The following is a 17,494-nucleotide window of genomic DNA, read 5'->3' on the forward strand; positions in this document are numbered from 1 at the left end:
GGTAGCTCAGTGGTAGTTCTCTTGCCTAGTGGTTGAATACCCAGCACCAGAAAAAAAAAAAGTATTAATAAAGCTTGGTGATTGTGTAGGTTGCATGCATATGTCACAGATCGGGATATAATTCCCCCCAAAACTTGATTTTCCTAGAGGCCACTAGACTAGTGAAACAAGGATTAGGACCAGGGATCCTGACTCCAAGTCCAGGCCCCATCTTCCAGAAACTAGGCTTCACTGGCCTTGTCAACGGGGAGGTAATTTACTGGTGGCATCTGAACCTCTCCTCCTTACTGTACTTTCGACCTGGGTGCTGCCTCGTACTTTCCCCTGGTTCAGAGTGCTCAGCTGGACTTATTGTTGTAGGAATCTGTAAATAGGTGGGAAACAAGCTAAACCTAGTGCTGAGATGAGGGTGGGGGGTGGACACACTGACTTAAGAGGCGTGGGGGCAGTTTGGTTTTCTCAGTGTAGAGTTCCTGTGCCTAGTAATATAACCTCCCCTGAGCCCTCGCCCCCCCCCCCCAGCCAATGGTGTGAGGGGGCAGCATGTTTCCCTGTAGGATGGGCCTGACTCCTAGCTGCACTGTCACATGCACTAGCCCTCACAGAAAAGGGTCATTTGTCTTTCAGGGGGACTTGTCAGCGAGGCCTACAAATCCCTCTAGGTGAAGCAAGGAAGGTTTCCCCTGTCGTGTCAGGGGATCTTTTGTCTTCCTTGGTGGAGTGCCAGCTTCTTTTCTATGTGCCTCAGCTTAGTGAATGTCAGAGAACTCCAAAGGTGGGATTTGAATCCTGGGCTTGAGGACTGTACGAAATAGTTTAACAACCCGGAAACCTGTACCAAAAAGTGTCACTCCTGAACACGGGGATGGGTATTTTTCTTAGTAGGGAGCCCCTATTTCCAGAAGGGCTCCCACAGATCTTGTCCCAGTCCTAAGGGTCTGGGTCCAGCAGGGTCTCCATGGGCAAAACAGCAGAACTTGGGGCCAGTTTGCAGCTAAAGCCCCAGCTGCAGAAGAAAAACAGGGTTCAGCTCCCCAGATTAGTTACTGTCTGCAAGGATTAAAGGCCCCAAATAATGGCTGGCTTCTCCCTCCTCTGTGCCAAGGGAAGACATGTAAATACAGCCGCACGCCAGCCTAGGCAGTAGATGTGGATAAATGGAATTTAGCAAATCAGATCATGGTTTTAAATGCACTATTTAAAGCAGTCCTGCAGTGAAGCCTTTTACAAAGGGAATAATCATTTTTGTGATGCTAATCATCAGCCTCCAATTTATCTCCTTTGTAAGTTCAGATGTTGGTGCACTGGGTGTTCTGAAATTGGGGCGCTCCTGTGTGGGGCTCCAGCGAGGGGCTGTCTGTCTTCCTTTTCTGACCGCCCATTTTAAATGGGTGCATGTCCTGTTTCTCACTGGGGGCCTCAGGACGCTTGTCACTTAGCCCGGTAGTTGTCACCCATCCCATGCTGCATCTTTTCATAATCTGATAGAGGCCACCATTCAGCTGCTCCTGGCTCCTTTTCTGAGATGTTCACTCTTCCTGGGGTGGGGGGGGGGGAGATGCAAGCCCTGCTGTTCCCAGGCCTTAGGACTAACTCCCTCTCTGATCTTCTTTTGTCATGCGCCCCCCCACCACCCTGCCCCAGCTTCTGTTGTTGATCATAAAGATGATTTTAGAGATGACTACATGACACTTAATCAGCCTCTGAATTTAGAAAGCAAATTAAATGCAGGCACCCCCTTATTGAATAGGCAGTGTCCAGAAATGTTCTCTCCATTCACAGAAAAAGAAAAAAACTAAAAACAAAACCTAAACTAAAACAAAAACAAACAAACAAAAAATTCTAACAACAATCCTGAGGCCTGGATGTTAAAGTGACTCTTTCCCACAAGTTAAAAATCAGTACTCAAAGAAGAACCTGTCTTCTAATTGCTATAAAAGTGTTTTATACACTGAGCCATAGCTCCTTTCTCTGCAGAGAAAATGAAATCAGACCATCTGGGTGGGAGAGAAAGAATGAAGGAAAGGGATGGATCCGACTGGAATAAAGGAAGTGGGCAGGAAGCTAGGGAGCTGTGAAGAGCCTGACCTTGCTTAGCTCACAGGCCCTGATATAGTGTCTTTGTCAATGCTGCCACTATTGACGCGTTCCTTGGTAATTATGACTGTGTGTTGGCATGGCGACTCAGAGTAAGAAGACTAGAGGCAGTGGGTAAATGCACGACTTGTTCTCGCCTTCTAAAGCAGAGAGGAGCTTTTGTGGGTGTTCTTCCAGTGAGACGTGGTGGAAAATTCACCAGACCCTCTGCTGGATGGAGCATGGGTAGTGACACACCATGGGAGCCAGGTGGCCCTGAGCGGGATGGCACAAACAGAGCTGCTCAACAAGACTTGGGTCTGACACAGAGCTCTCCCAGAGCCTCCGTCCAGTTCCTTTCTGCTGTCTTTGTTTCCCAGCCTTGTAGCACCAACGGTATCCATTTCTAGCCCTCCTTGGGTTGCCTCTTTCACATAGGTTTGCATTGCAGTCTCTCTGAACTTGCTTGATCATACAGTCATCTACCTAATAGTCCACGGCTAGGCATCTGGAGGCTGGAAGGAGAGGCTGGTGGGCCCATCTGTAAGGATGGAGTCTGTGGCTTTGCTTTCTATCCTTTGTGCTCTCTCCATAGATTCTTTGGCCACACAGATCCTCGTCTGAAAATGGGGACCTGCTGCCGGAGTCAAGAGCTATATTGTCCTGTCCAGTGTGATACCCAATAGATACAAATGGTTAATCTCATAAATGTGGGCAGCATGGCACATTTAAGTAACACCTAACTAACTACATAATTAAAATGACAGGTTCCTTCTGTCTTTGGAATGAGGCTTTGAGAACATGTAAGATTACACAGGGATCTCTCTCCTACAGTTCTGCTGGAAATGGCTGGTCTAAATCAGAGGGTGGAGCCCCCTTACGGACCTGACACTTGTGACTGATTGTTCTGATCTTGCCCAGGAGGTGTCTAATCACTGAGGTCTATGCATAAAGTATAGTAGAAAAACCAGGTAGAGAATTTCAGGCCTAGAAGAGCCTGTTGGGTGGGGATTGCCCCTCCATCCTTGGAGATGGAGGTTGGAGCCTTGAATCTACAGGCAATATTGTGGTTTTCAGTGTTTAGGGTGAGGATAACCTGGAGGGACCTTTAGATAAAGGGCCAGCAGGACCCTAGAGGGTTCGTGTGGGCAGAGCTGGAGCTGACAGGGTCGTTGTTCCAAAAGTGGGGCCCACACCTGGCAGTGTATCTTTGTATCTTTCCCAGATACATAGAAACCACTAAACAAGGAAAGACAGCTGTGTGTCCTAGGTTTGTGTCAAACCCGCTTTGGGCTAGGTTCCTTTAGAAGATGGCTGGGGCCTCTGTCCCTCCTCCCCCTCAGCCAATGTTCAGGCTGGAGCTTATGGGATGCTCCTTGGCTCAAAGCCAGCATTTTCTTGGAGAGGCTCCTGCCTTGGCTCCCTGCCAGGACTCTGGTCTCCAGAGAGATTCCCGCCCCCCCCCCCCAACCCCAGGGGAGGTGCTAGGCTCATCCTGCTGTCAGAGGGTAGAGACCTGCTCAGCCTTTTCACCTTGGAAGACTCCAGGCTGCTGGCCAGCCTTGCCACCTTTCAGAATATTCAGGTTTTTGGTTTTTGTTTTGTTTTGTTTCTTGTTCCCCCCCCCCCCCCCGGGAAAACCTGGTCTGGGTTAAGGGCCTTCCAATTTCCATACTCTCGGAATGTCTGAGAGGCAGCTCCTCACAGGAGCCTGAGAGATGGGGCCTAGAAATCCTAATGAGTCATGGTGATGGTGGCACAAGCATTTATCGGGCACTTGCACTGGGCCAGGTTCTACGCCGATCTGTGCATGCTGGATCTTTGACACGTGGCTCAGAGGAGTAAATATAATTCAAGGTCCATCCTTCTTTTCTTAGGCAAATGTCATGTGGGGGAACTGCATGAGGTATGTCGCAGAAGCTGTCATTCTTGGGGAGCTGTCTCGGTTGTCATAGGGTCCTTGTCTCCCAAGGAATCTACTGGGTCTTAGAAAGCAGCAAGGGGTTGTTTGGGCTTCCAGAAGATGTCTCTGCAGCATCTCCTGCTTCATCGGGCAATACATCTGGATAACACACACGGAAGAGCTCAGTGCGAGGCCCCCAGGAACCCCAGTAAGGAATTAGAGACTCGGGAAACACCTCATCCGGTCCTGACTTGTCTTGATATTGTCTGTCAGCCAAAGCCTTGCTATGCTTCAGCTTATAAAAATCATGGTGGTGGGCCGGGGCGTGGGGGGCGCATGCCTTTAATCCCAGCACTTGGGAGGCAGAGGCAGGTGGATTGCTGTGAGTCCAGGACAGCCAAGGCTACACAGAGAAGCCCTGTCTCAAATAAATAAAATAAAATAAAACAAAACAAACCAAGGTAGCCCCCACTCCACCAGCTCCCACAATTGCAAGAGACTAGCGGGTCAGGGTGAACGCGGGCCTTGTTTCCGTTCCTAGAAGTGGCACACACTCCTATGGGGAAAGACTAGGGTCTGTGTCCTCTGTTCAATCTTGTTTTCTTTCTAAGATTTGTGTCTTTGCAGGGGGCAGGGTGTGGTGTGGTGTGTGTGTATGGATGCTGTGTGTGTGTATAGATGCCTGCAGAACCCAAAAGAGGGTTCAGGTTCCCTGGAAACGGAATTACAGGTGCTGTAAGGTGTCCAACAAGAGTGTGCAGATCTCTACCTGGTCCTCTGGAAGAGCAAGAAGGGCTCTGAAGGGCAGAGAATGCCAGGCCTTCCTTCTGTCTGCCAGTTTGGCAGACCAAAAACCTGCTGGCTAGGAGAGTGGCCATCACCCCTGAGAGTGTCGTTTCCTTCCCTAGTGCTACAAGACAGCAAAGAGAGGGATAAGGTCTCAGTTTACCTACCCTTATGAGCCTGCGACCTCTGATACCCGAGTGTATTCAAATACATACTAACACTTATGTATGTTCATTTGTATGGTGTGTGTGCGCATGTGTCCAGACCGGAGGACAATTTGCAGGAGCTGGTTCTCTCTACTGTGTGAGCCTGGCGATCAAACTCAGGTTGCCAGGCTTGGCAGCCTCCCTGAGCCATCTAGCCAACCTCTCGATTCCATTCCAACTGCCACTTCTCCCTTACATTAGAGTACAGCAGAGAGGCAGAAGCCATAAGGCTCAACAGGACCCAGGTTCTGGGGCCTTTCTGATCTAGCTCAGAAACTACGAGCATCCAGCTTTTCCTCTTTGTGAGCTACTATTATCATCTGCAGCCTTTGGGAATAGCGCTCAAGAAATACCAGGACAGCTAGGTGGTGGTGGCACACGCCTTTAATCCCAGCACTCAGGAGGCAGAGGCAGGCAGAGTTCGAGGACAGCCTAGACTACAAAGCGAGTTCCAAGACAGCCGAGGTGGCACAGAGAAACCCTGTCTTAAACCTCCCCTGCACCCCCTCCCGAAAAAGAAAAAAAGATAAAAAAGAAAGACCAGGGCCCAAGTTCAATCCCTTGATCTGAGAAAGAAGGAGAGAAAGGAAAGGGAGAAGAGGAGAAGGTGATGAGAGAGAGAGAGAGAGAGAGAGAGAGAGAGAGAGAGAGAGAGAGAGAGAGACTCTATCCCATCTTGATGTCATGTCACACATTTCATGAATAAAATTCCTGGAAGATGGCAAGCAAGGGACCAAGCCTACTCTCTGTCAGTGACACTGCACTAATTGTGTGTCTCCTGATGGTTGGTAAACCCCATAGTGTAGGGAGAACTCTGATCTGCTTCCTGGTCTGGGTCAGAAAGAATGCCTTGAACACTCCTAGCAGGCACAGATGTACGGGTATATGAGCACACATACAGGGGTATGTGATTTACTTGGGGTCCAGGAAGTTAAGAAAAGAGGAATTTTTTTCTGCAGATAGAAATACCAGAGAAGGCTTCCTGTGCCCAAACTTGTCTTTTAGACCACCAAGAGGGCAGGACAGGGTAACTGTGCCAGAGGGTGATATTCTCTGGCCAGAGGTTCAGAGAATCTGGGGGAGTGGTGCTGGACAGGGCCTGAGATTTAGGCATGGAACATCACATCCTATGGAGGAAGCTGAGAATAACAAGGCAGGGAGCCAGCTAAAGGAACTGGTCTGGTCACCATGGGTACAAGATGGGTGAGATGGAGGCTGTTAGGCCCTGTGCCACCTAGGCCAGCTGGAGCTGAGCAGGCATACCCACTCTGTGCCTGTCACCTCACAGCACTTGGCTTGGACTCTGGTAGCTCATGGAACCATTTCCAAGTTTGCAAGGGAATTATGGAGCTCAGAAATTGGACATCTTCCCATGCCACATTATTTTTTTTTCCCCTACCACAATCATTTATTCATTCAACATTTATTGACTGCGCATTATGTGTCAAGCTAGGCCTTGGGGACATAGGGGAAGAAACCACAGTCCTCCACGGAGCCCAATAGCTCCTGTAATATGGAACTTCACATATCCATCCACAACAGGAAGGTCAGGCTGAGGGGAGGGATGCTGAGTTAGCAGGCATGGGGTGTGACAGTTATCATCAGTCTGTGGCTTCTAGCCGCCCCTATCGCCACCCCCCCCCCACCCCCCCATTCCTCAAGGACCTGCGAGAGCAAGGTCAGAGGCCAGCTCATGCTTTGCCCATGGTGACCATCAGCTGTCACTTAGTTTCAAGCTAGACTTCAATGCTCTAGATCCCACTGGTTCTATAGCTTCCTCTTCTCCTTTTAAAGCAAACTGGATCTTAAAGAGTCAGAATATCAATAACTTACTGAGATTTATGTGTGAAACTAGTAGGAAACACCTTTTGAAAAAAATGTTTTACTTTTTTAGTAGGAAACATCTTAAGTGCAATAAAATAATAAACGGCACCTGGGGTCCATGCTTTCTCCTCCTTAGGCACCAGAAGCTTGTCTGGAGCATCAGGTTCAGTATTCTCTCCTGGCTCCGCTCAGGCTGGATCCTGAGCACCGTTTTTTGGCAGTTAGGTGTGCATATAAACTGACAGTGGTGAGCACGTGGCCACCACCTCCCCACACAGCTAGATTGTGGCCCAGCCCTGCAAAGGAATCCTCATCCTCTGTTGCTGACTACAGGCTTTTTATATCCCTTGCCTTCCAGGGACAGGAAAGACAAATGGGTTTCTTCTGATTACTTCTATTCTGGTGGGCTTGTTACTGGTGTGTGTGTGTGTGTGTGTGTGTGTGTGTGTGTGTGTGTGTGTATGTGTGTGTGTATGCATGTGTCCATGGGCATGTGTGTATGTGTGTGTGTGCATGCATGTGTCCATGAGCATGTGTGTATGTGTGTGTGTGCATGTGCATGTGTGCATGGGCATGGGCATGTGCGTGTGTGTGTGTGTGTGTGTGTGTGTGTGTGTGTATAAAGCTCTTAGTTACTGTATAGTGGTTATCAAAGCACATAGGAGAGTCCATGCCGCTTTTGGTTGCACGGAAATTCTTTCTAAATCTTTGAATGATTGAGCCACCAGAGAACTAGAGGGGTATGTCCTGCCCTCGGCTTCATATGTTCAGTCCAGCTGTTGCTGGTGGGCAAGGTGAACACACTGGAAACAGGCTTTCTTCGATGGACGCAGGTGAGTAGTAGCTAGTGAGAGGGCAGTGCAGGATTCTTCCTGAAACTTCTGCCTGTCACTTAGGAAACCTGGAAGTCAGTGAGGATGCCTTCCTGGGAAGACAGCATGTTCTTACAAGTGAGCAACAGAGCAAGCGGATGGATGCTCGGGGCCTAACAGCAAGTGGGTCTTCCTTGCACTGGGTGGCCTCGGCTCCCTTGCAGCTCCCTTTGCTTAGATTTCTGGAGGCAGTTTCCTGAGTAAATGTTACATCCACAGAGACTTGCCAAGAGTTTAAATATGGGAGCCAGTTGACAGCACACACTTCAGTCATGAGGCTGTGGAGAAAGGCTCCTCTGTGGCGGAGTGGCTCACAGACCCCTGTGCTGAAGTAGGTGCTCAGTTGTCTCGTTTCCTTGTCTGCTCTCCCTCTCACTGGCCTTGTCTTTCTTTCAGGACATGCCCCAGAGTCAGAAGAAGAGAAAGGAGAAAAGGCAGCTTGGTGATGACAAAAAAGGTGGGTTCCTTCCCAACACAGGCCATAGGCCCCACATATACGCTCACAGCTCTTTCCAGCAGCTGTTCCTTTCTCCATGTGTACTGTGGCTATAGATGAGAGAGAGGTCCAGGTCAGGTCCACTCTTTACTGTTGTTGCTACTGTTTTCCTTCACCGGGACAAAAGCCGCCCATGTGGGTGAGATATTGAAATAGGAAAGCTAGGTGTGGGGACATACACTTGCAGTACTGGGTACTCAGGAGGCTGAGGCAGGAAGCTCAAGGTCAGTCAGTTAGAACAACTAATAAGACCCCATCTCAAAATATAATACAGTAATATTAAATAAATAAATAAATGGAATGTTCCCTTCTTGTGGGGCCAGTCAACTGTTGACAGCCCAGGAGCTCAAGGTCAGTCAGTTAGAACAACTAATAAGACCCCATCTCAAAATATAATACAGTAATATTAAATAAATAAATAAATGGAATGTTCCCTTCTTGTGGGGCCAGTCAACTGTTGACTGGTTCAAGCCAATGTTTTTCCATCACAGGATGGTACATATTAACCAATTTATGTTCTTCATCCTACGATGCCCTTCTCAGAATTACTGTAACGGCAAGAAACCGGAGCCTGAAGTAGCCCTGCAAAGAAAACTAACCCATCAGAGCTCTGCTTTGCCCCAGCTTCAGGCCATGCTGTTTTGAGATGCAGGACAATGAAGATAATTTTTGAAGCCCAAATATGGTGATTCACACCTCTAGCCCTAGTACCTGGGGGATGGGTGGCAGCTCAGAAGGAGCCCAGGGGCGAGATTAGATCCTGCCTCAGAAAACAAAGGAAGAAAAGGAAGGACAGAGTGGCTTTTTACTACCTTTCCTTTTATCTCTTGAGATAGCCTGGCCAACCCTGACTGGGGGCTGGACCAGTTGCAAACTTTCCTCTCTCAAGAGTCCTTTGCTTCATTTGATTCTGGGTGGTGACATTGTATTTCACTTCTCCATCATAGAAGCCTGAGATGCAGCAGAGGAAGGAGGGTGCGGGAGTGCTGCCTTGCAGCCACACCATAACCTTTTGGCCACCCCAGCGGCTGGAAGCTTCTGACTGAATGCACTTGCCATCCAGCGCTCACTCTACCATTGTCAGTGTGGGTCTGTGGCCGCCTCTGGGTGTGTGTGTTTCTTTTTGTATCTCCGTGTCAGTGTCAGGCTGTGTGTGTCTATTTATGTCGGCCTGTCTAGGCGTGCTCAGTGTGACAGAGAGCTGGGGGCGGTGTTGGCAAAAGGAAGACATTTCAAAGCCTCAGCTCTCCCCCTCAGGGACATCAGGATGCTGGTATATACGTACTTGTACACGTACAGATATAGGGTTTCTCTCTCTCTCTCTCTCTCTCTCTCTCTCTCTCTCTCTCTCTCTCTCTCTCTCTCTCTCTCATGCTGTTCATGGTGTGGGGATGCATTCAAGTGTCTGGCCAGGTATGGCCTGAGCAGTGGCTGGGCTGGGGGAGCCCCATCTGCCACGAGCTCGCAGGGTTGCCTTCCTGTCCGCCATGTCCGTGGAGAGCATGCCTCTTGGCGGTTTACCATCTACTCTCTAATTTATTAGATGGGAAGGAGGAGAAAATGAAATGTTGCCGGAAGACAATGGCCGAGACAGCCCGTCCCACCCAGCACAGCCGCCAGCGCCTCTATCCCTAACCCTGTCTCCTATGCAGTGAGTCTGCAGGCTGCTCTGCTAAGCCTGAGGTGAGAAAGAAAAGAGCCCCCCCCCCAAACTATGCTTTTAAAAAAATTACGCCTGCCCCTTGCACATGCGGAGTAGATTGTTGAAGGAGAAGCCACCAGGATGAAGGCTTGAGTCAGGCTTTGTAGCTATTGCTGGGCCCATAGGCACCAGGTCCTTCATCCACTCTGGGGCTCCCACAGCTCAGTCCCAGCTCCCAGCCTAGCAAGGGAGGGGCAAGGGGCCCAAGGCAGCTGCAGGGGCTATGTTAGTAAACACTTTACTGGCTTCCTATTTTCTTCACACACACCCCCCACCCTTCTCCACTCCCCGATGCCCATTGCACACTCCCACCCCCCCAGCATCCCCCTTTCTGTGGCCTGCACAATGAGCTTATTGTCCCGGGTGTGATTTGAATAAGGGATCTGCGGGCCTGTTCCCAGCATTGTCCGAGGGGCTGGGAAAAACCCCAGTGCAGGCAGGAGGACCAGACCAGACAGAGACAGATGCCTAAATTAGCAACAAAGCTTTGTGCAGGTCCCCCGGACAAGGGCTCGCCTTGTCTGCATGGACTCAAGGGTGTGGAGCTGGCCGGCTGCTCGCATGTCTCCCCATGTTAATTAGTTTTGCATGCATGTCTGAGAAGGTGCCAGGGGAGATGTGTTTGCCTTCCTCCTCCCCCAGGAGGGGGCCCTGTTTGTAGCTGGCCAGTGGGCTGGAGGCTGTGGAGTTGAGCTTGGCAGGGATGGGATGGGCCTACCTGGGGAGCTAGGCTCCGCTCTGGATGGGGAATCCCACCTTCCCTGTCCTGCTGTTCTTTGGCCTGTAGGGAGCCTGGCCTTGCTCTCTGTACTCTCTCCGTTCCTTCCCCTACCCCTGGAAAGTTGTGAGCTCTGACTCCAGGGGACTCATTGGCTTCTACCCAGACCTAGGCCACTGCCTGTCCATCTGGCAGTCTGTCTCTTGCGACACAGGGCCCCTTGGGACCAGGCAGCAAAAGCGACCAGTCTGGGCTGTCCTCTGTCCCAGAGCCAGATGGCCGGTCGGCTTATCGCATTACTGGCCTCCTCTGTCCCCAGACCCCTGCCGTCCATAGCAGGTCAGCATCTCGTTTAGGATATGATGGAGAAGCTTCTTTTTAGGACCTTGAAGTAGAGTGGTAGACAGGGTACAGTCATGGCCTTGCCACCACCGGCTTGCTGTATGACCTTGGACAGCGCAAGTCCCTTTGACTCCTAATCCCAGCAGCAAAATGATGAAGCTGAGCTTCGAGTACTCCTGGCTCCCTCCTAGCTGAGGAAATCTTTGCTGGGGGGGTGACCACTTCAGCTTGTGCTCCTTTAGGACAATGGTGAGGATGACACCAGTGAATTCTGAATAGCAGTGGGTGGGGACATGAAAGGAAGAATTTGATGGCTGCATAGGCTCAAGTGTGATTGTGTCTCTTTTTGAGCAACTGATGGAGAATCAGGAATCACCAGGTCCTGTCTCCCCTTGTCCTCACAGAGCCCACTCCCAAGCCTGAGTCTCCCTCTGGCCTGCATGCTGCAGTGGTGGAGAGCCATCAGCCCAGCACAGGAGAAGCTGGGTGGAAGGTAGCTGCTGCTGGGTGTGTCCCATTCACACCCTGCAGACCCAGGGATGGGGCACAGGCCTCAGACAGGCTGGATCCCTGCCTGCCAGGCTAAGTTGAGCCAGGCCTCCTAGCAGGTCATGCCTTCAGAGTGTCTACCCCCTGGAGCCCCACAGGAACCCCAGGAAATGAGGGGCAGGGGTGCGACTTGCTGCTCTCACTCATGTACAAGTGTCCGCACATCTGACCTGAGCTCTTTCTTTGTTGGTCTCTTCCCGCCATTCACTGCCACCAGTCTTGCCCTCTTGTGACATATGCGGCCTAGGACTAGTCAGGCCCGACTACCTGATCCCTTCTGATTCATTCTGTCACAGACAAGACAAGCCTGTGCCATTCTTTATAGACAGGAAAGATCTCTCTCTCTCTCTCTCTCTCTCTCTCTCTCTCTCTCTCTCTCTCTCTCTCTCTCTCTCCTCATTCCCTGAGTACTCCAGGCTGGCCTTGAATTCAAAGAGATTTCCCTGCCTCTCTTTCCTAAGTACTGGGATTAAAAGCATATATCACCACGTCCAGCCACTCTGTGTGTCTTAAATAAGTTGGGGTGTCTTTGGGGGAAATGTTCTAATGCCCAATTCCCTCTCTTATTCTTTCTTTGCCAACCTTCTTTCCTCAGACAAGGTGGGATGTTCCCCAATCCAGAGCAGGCAGCTCTATGATTGGCCTCAGATGGCCTTGAGGACAACAGGTGAGCCCAGGCCTCTCTCCTCTTGTGGCAGGGCTCTCTCTAGCCAGCTTCCCACTTCCCACCTCTCTCTACCTCAATAGCCCTTCACCTGCCTCCCTGAGGTGTTTCTCAGTCTCGCTGGGAGTCTGGTGGAGTCCAAAGCTTGGTGAAGAAGGCTACAGAAGTCAGGTGCAGTGAGCCAACTGCCCGCAGTAGGGTGAGGGGAGAGAAAAGATAGCAGGACCTTGGGGGAGCTGCCTACTGCCCTCCCTGCCCCATCCCTCTCTTAGCTGCCTCAGCTGCTGCCTCAGCTGTGTCTCTGAGCTCCTTAATCTGGTGATCAGTGTGGTGCTGGGAGGGCGGGCTGGTAGGGGCTTTAGGAGGTGACAAGGGATCTTAGGAGTCACACTCTGCTAATAGAGCATCACCAAGTGTCATGGCAAAGCTGGGGAATCACATTCCAAGCGCACCTCTGGCTCCGGCTCTGGCTCCGGCTCCTCTAGAGGCTGCAGCCTTTGCTTGGCTGGACCCAGGATGGTTCCCAGTGAAGGCTGGGGCATCGGCACTGCCTGGGGCAACACAGCACCTTGCTCTCTGTTCCTGAGAAGGAAACTTCCCAAGACTGGTCCTTTCTAATCCTCTCTACATTGCTAGGCTTTTTATTTTTCAGTAGCTGCTCTTGGGTGTGTTCCAGCTCCTAGATCTCCCAGCTGCCAATCCTAATTAGAAGTAGTCTCTGTATGTTACAGGTAGGCATTCTCTTGGTCAGCCAGGAGAGTGCTATGAGAGCTGGCCAGGGGAAGAGATTTACTCTACAGCTGAGTGACCATCCTGGACAGTACGCCCTCCATATTAGTTTGAGTGGCTCTGAGGAAACTCAGAGTTTAGAAATTGAAGTCAGGATGCTGACCATAGGCCCAGATAGTTCTGGGAGTTTGTGGCCACCAGGAGGCAGGCAAAACCCTGGCCGGAGAGAGGCTGCAGAGGAAGAGATGCTGTGGGCAGACACTCTGGCCTGGATTAATGGGCACTTAGAGCCTGAATGTCCTGAGGCTGATAAAGTCTCATCTGTGATGTTGGAAAAATCCCATAGCGTGGAGTTGCTGTGACTGGTGCCAGACACACATGCTCTTCTTCTTGACTGTGTGACAGATAGGAAGATCATTTAATATGGCTATGATTTGGCAGGGGTGGGGGGTATGGGGGCTGGGAGGTGGGGAGTGGGGGTTGGGGGTGGCCACAGAGATGATGTTCAGAGTGTTAACTACCAGTATGGCCTAGGTACCAGTATGGCAACTGGCCTGAGCCAGCAGCCCAGGGAAGAGGACACAGCTGGACTCAAATCAATCCATTTGTCTTTCTGTCTCTCCGTTCCATCACATAGGTGTCTGTTCATCAAGCACACAAACCTCCCCGAGGCCAATTCCTGACAAGATGGCAGGATTCGGAATCCCAGGGTCTCCTTCTCTCTCTCGCCAAGTCAGGCCCGCCTCCCAGGGGGCACACCCCATCAGATCCAAGCTCCACGCTCCATCCTGGCTGAAAACCTGGCCCAGTCTTTCTGTGGGGATGAGGCTTCTCTTGGACCTCTCACCTTCCCGGTGCCCCTTTTCAGAAGCCCTGTGGGCCAAGGAGTAGAGGCCTGTGCTCATTCTGGGCTTCCTCCTCATGCCTCCTCTGTTTCTCTAGGGGAGGTTAGTGCTCCTGGTATCTGAGAAGGCTAGGCCAGAGGTGGGCATCAGTATTATGTCACTGAAGAAAGCTTCTAGCCTCAGGACACCCCCAGGATTTTGGAGACTGTCCCCTCCCCAGGACATGTACACCTTGACTGCAGTGGCTTCTACTGCGTTTTCTCTTTTTCTTACTGAACTCTTTCCCTTTCAGTGTCCAAGATGGCCTGGTAAAGAAGCAAGGCCATAAGAAGGCCAGCCCCACACACTAGGAAGTCAGAGACTTGGCTCTGCAGCCCACCGTCCTGCTTAGTGGTCTTAGGCGGGCCTCTTCCCTCCCTGGGCCTGGAAAAGCAACACCGAATATGATGCTGTGTGCAGTCACTCAGCCCCTACATTTTGTAATTTGGGAATTCTTGGTTTTTTTGTTTTTGTTTTTGTTTTTTGTTTTTCTGTTTTATCACCTGTGAGTCACCCTACCTCCTGCTCCCTGACTTTCAGGAAACTCGGTGAGCGTTTTCTCCTTCAAGCTGCCCTGGGACACAGGTAGACACCTCTACATAAAGCCTACAATGAAACAACCAAGCGACCAAATGAACAAACAACAAACGCAGAAGCTTGCAGCACTGCTGACCTGGGACTTGGACTGGGAAGTGGCCTGTCCTGGAGTGAAGGCCTGGGCCGGGCAGCATGTGTCCGGCTGGGTATGCTTCCAGCCTGAGTCTGGAGCCTTTGCCTTCTTGTCTAGTTCCAAATGCTCTGAACAGTGTCCTGGCGGCTTCAGGAATGGTTTGTCATATATTGGGGACCTTCCCCAGATCAAAGCCCTCAGGCTCAAAGGCTTCCTACCCTGAGTCATCCATGAAGGCACCACTTCTTCTTGATGTCCGGTCCCTACGCCTGGCTTCCCCAGCCAGGTGACTCTGCTACAGACACAGCTGGAACAAGTGTGGCTGTGGAGTCTAGAGGACATAGAACCAGTATCCTGGTATGCCAGGGTGACCCTGGGACAGTGCCTACATAGCCTCTCCTAGCCACTGTTTCCATGTTCCTAAAATGAGAAAGGGGCTGGGGTATACGTCAGTGATACAGAGCTTTCTGAGCATGCTCAAGGCTTTGGGATCTCTCCTTAGACTCAAAATATAATAACAACATAATAACCATACTTTCATATAACTGTACACAAAGACATATAAATAATATAGAAAAATGCTTTGGAATGATAATAAGTTCAGTCTCTTTTATCTCCTGAGCCCAGCTGCACCCACAGGTTCCAAAGGCCATGGTTTGTAACTAAGTCCTTTCCCCAAGCTTCAGGACTTCCCTGCTGGGGAGGTCTGAAGACACCCTTGGACTAGCCTCTCCCCTCCCCTTTCTAACTTCCCTGGGAGCAACATTTCCCGGTCTCAGCCCTCATAATACCCGAATGGGGCTCATAGGACGCCAGCCTTCCAAGTAGAAGCTGCTTACAGACCTTTCCTTGTCTTAGATTGCCCTGTGGAGGGAAGTGACGGGACAGGCTCTGTTCCGCTTTTATGGAACCAGACAGAGAAGTGGCCATTCCTGCCGAGGTCACAGGACAAACACAGAGCCAAGAACCAGAACCAGAAGAGTCGAGCAGGAGAGGAAAATGCAGTAGCCACCATCCTGAGGCTTCTGTACAGGAAGCAATCCTGCCACTTAGGGATTGGCAAGAGACCAGGGGACGTGCTCCACAGCCTCTAGAGGGTCTTCATCACTGGCCCGCTGGCCTCCTCCGTTCCTGCCTGTTCCTCACCTTTCAGGCCTGTTCTGGGTCTGCTGTGCTGTGGAACACTCTGTCTGGGCACTTGGGAAATGGAACCGTTGTCATCGCAGCCAGCATTCCCACCCCTAAAGAAGTAGGCAGCACACTGTGAAGCTGCCAAAGGAGGGACTCCAGCCTCCCAGGAGTTAACAGCACTTCCCTGCAGCTGTCCTCCCCTTGGTGCTCCTTTTCCTCCCTCCTCCTGCTCACAGCAGGCAGGGCCTGGAACCAGGAGCCATGCTGCTGTGCTGTTGCCAGGGGAGCTGGGAGGCAGAACGGAGCTATGCAGGCAAAGGGCTCGGCCTGTCAAAGTGTCTGAGATGAACCACCGCCATCCCTGTGCAGCTGGGCTCAGATGCGTCTCGGCTCTTGTTCTGTGCCTGAGAACGGGGCGAAGCCCAGTGAGGTTCAAGGGCACACTCGCTATTCATTAGTCAGGGGTTCTTGACGTCCTGTCTCTCCCAGGGATGGGTTCCCCCCTTCCTCTTTCTCTCCCTCCTATGACACATTCCTGGGTGCCTGTGGTGAGGACAGCACACCCCCTCCTGCACAGCCCCCTCCACCCAAACCCTGAATCAACTCCTGTTAGGAAGACCAGGCAGGACAGAGACAATGGCTTCAAGAAACCATTCAGGCGGGACCCCAGCCACACTTGCCTGCTCTCTACTCCCAGTGGCCCTCTCTGCTGTGACTCAGGGCACCTGTGGACCCCCAGATTGCACATGCCTGGACAGGAGCAGGCCACTAAGTACTACCCTACACAGCAGGCCAGTGCAGGGCTATTCTCGGTGGGGCCCTTGGTGCCTCTGTCCCCACTGGCTGGATATTTTTGTGCAGTTCATTGGAGAATAGAACCAACAAACTTTTCTGAAATGTCAAAATGTAAAAGGCACATATACTTGATTACTAATTTCATGACTAGGAATTTGCCCCAGACACACTGGAGAAGTTTGCTAAGAAGCATGGGCAAAGAACCATGAACTAGCCGGGTGTGGTGGCTCACACCTTTAATCCCAGCACTCCGGAGGCAGAGGCAGGCGGATTGCTGTGAGTTCGAGGCCAGCCTGGTCTATACACAGAGAAACCCTGTCTCAAAAAAACCAAACCAAACCAAACCAAAACAAAACAAAACAAAAACTGTGAACAATAGGTCAGTTCATACCATGGAATACTACACAGCTGTAAAAATGTGGTAGATCTCTGCGTGCAGGCTGATGTGGAAGGCTGCTAATGTACTTAAGTGAGTAGAATAAACCACAAAGCAGTCATGTGTTCTTATTTGTATACAGTTAAAAGTCATTCATGGAGTCAGGGGTATGTGAGGCTCAGTGGTAAAATACACACAGCATACAAGAGGCCTAGAGCCAAATAAAACTATATCAGCCACACTGTGCCTGTGTTTGTATGGTCCTGAAAGTAAGTTCTGCACAGCAACTGCTGGGCAGTGGGAAGGATTTCTTCCTGTGTTTCTGTGTTTGTGAAATGCTCTTACTGAAAAAGAGAAGGCTAGTAGTCACTTAATAGGCTTAACGTCTCTCAAGCCATGAAGGGTAGGCACCTCCAAGACAAGGTGGTGATGTGGCAGGGAAGTGTCTTGACAGTGCAGGCAGCCTCTGGCCACTGGCGTTTCTCCTCCCTAATAATCACATGTCATCATCATGGCTGCCACTGTTAGTCAAAAGCCCACTTGGCTCAGGCCTTAGGTCCTCTGGTTCTTGCTTAGGCGAGCATCCTATTATTTCAATCTCACCTATGCAGGGGACAGAGCAGGGAAATCAGTAGGTTTCTCCAACCTGCCTGGCAAATGAAGGGCAGAGTCAGTATCCTAGAGTAGGTAAGGCAAGTGTGGCCTCTGATTTCCCTCCGGGAGGAGCTATTCAGAGGGGAGGGGGGGAGGAGGCTTATGGGCTGCACTGAT

At 50.9% G+C, this 17,494-nt stretch overlaps 1 protein-coding gene across 6 annotated transcripts in view; it reads left to right on the forward strand.

Moving 5' to 3' along the window:
- The window catches only part of LOC311580431 (uncharacterized protein), a 32,579-nt gene extending 15,342 nt beyond the window's left edge, over window positions 1–17,237 (forward strand). The window contains exons 4-6 of one of the 6 annotated variants that reach the window (XR_014773462.1): window positions 8,064–8,124; window positions 13,505–14,707; window positions 15,280–17,237. Coding sequence is in view for 5 of the 6 variants with exons in the window: in XM_084752017.1 (XP_084608143.1) it covers window positions 8,064–8,124; window positions 13,505–13,758 (315 nt within the window). In the remaining variant the exon portion in view is untranslated. The other 5 variants (XM_084752018.1, XM_084752019.1, XM_084752020.1 and 2 more) reach the window with 5 other exon arrangements.
- Window positions 17,238–17,494: the final 257 nt, after the last annotated feature.

Source organism: Acomys minous, assembly GCF_964271855.1.
Source record: "Acomys minous genome assembly, chromosome: 2".
Classification (NCBI taxonomy): Eukaryota; Metazoa; Chordata; class Mammalia; order Rodentia; family Muridae; genus Acomys; species Acomys minous.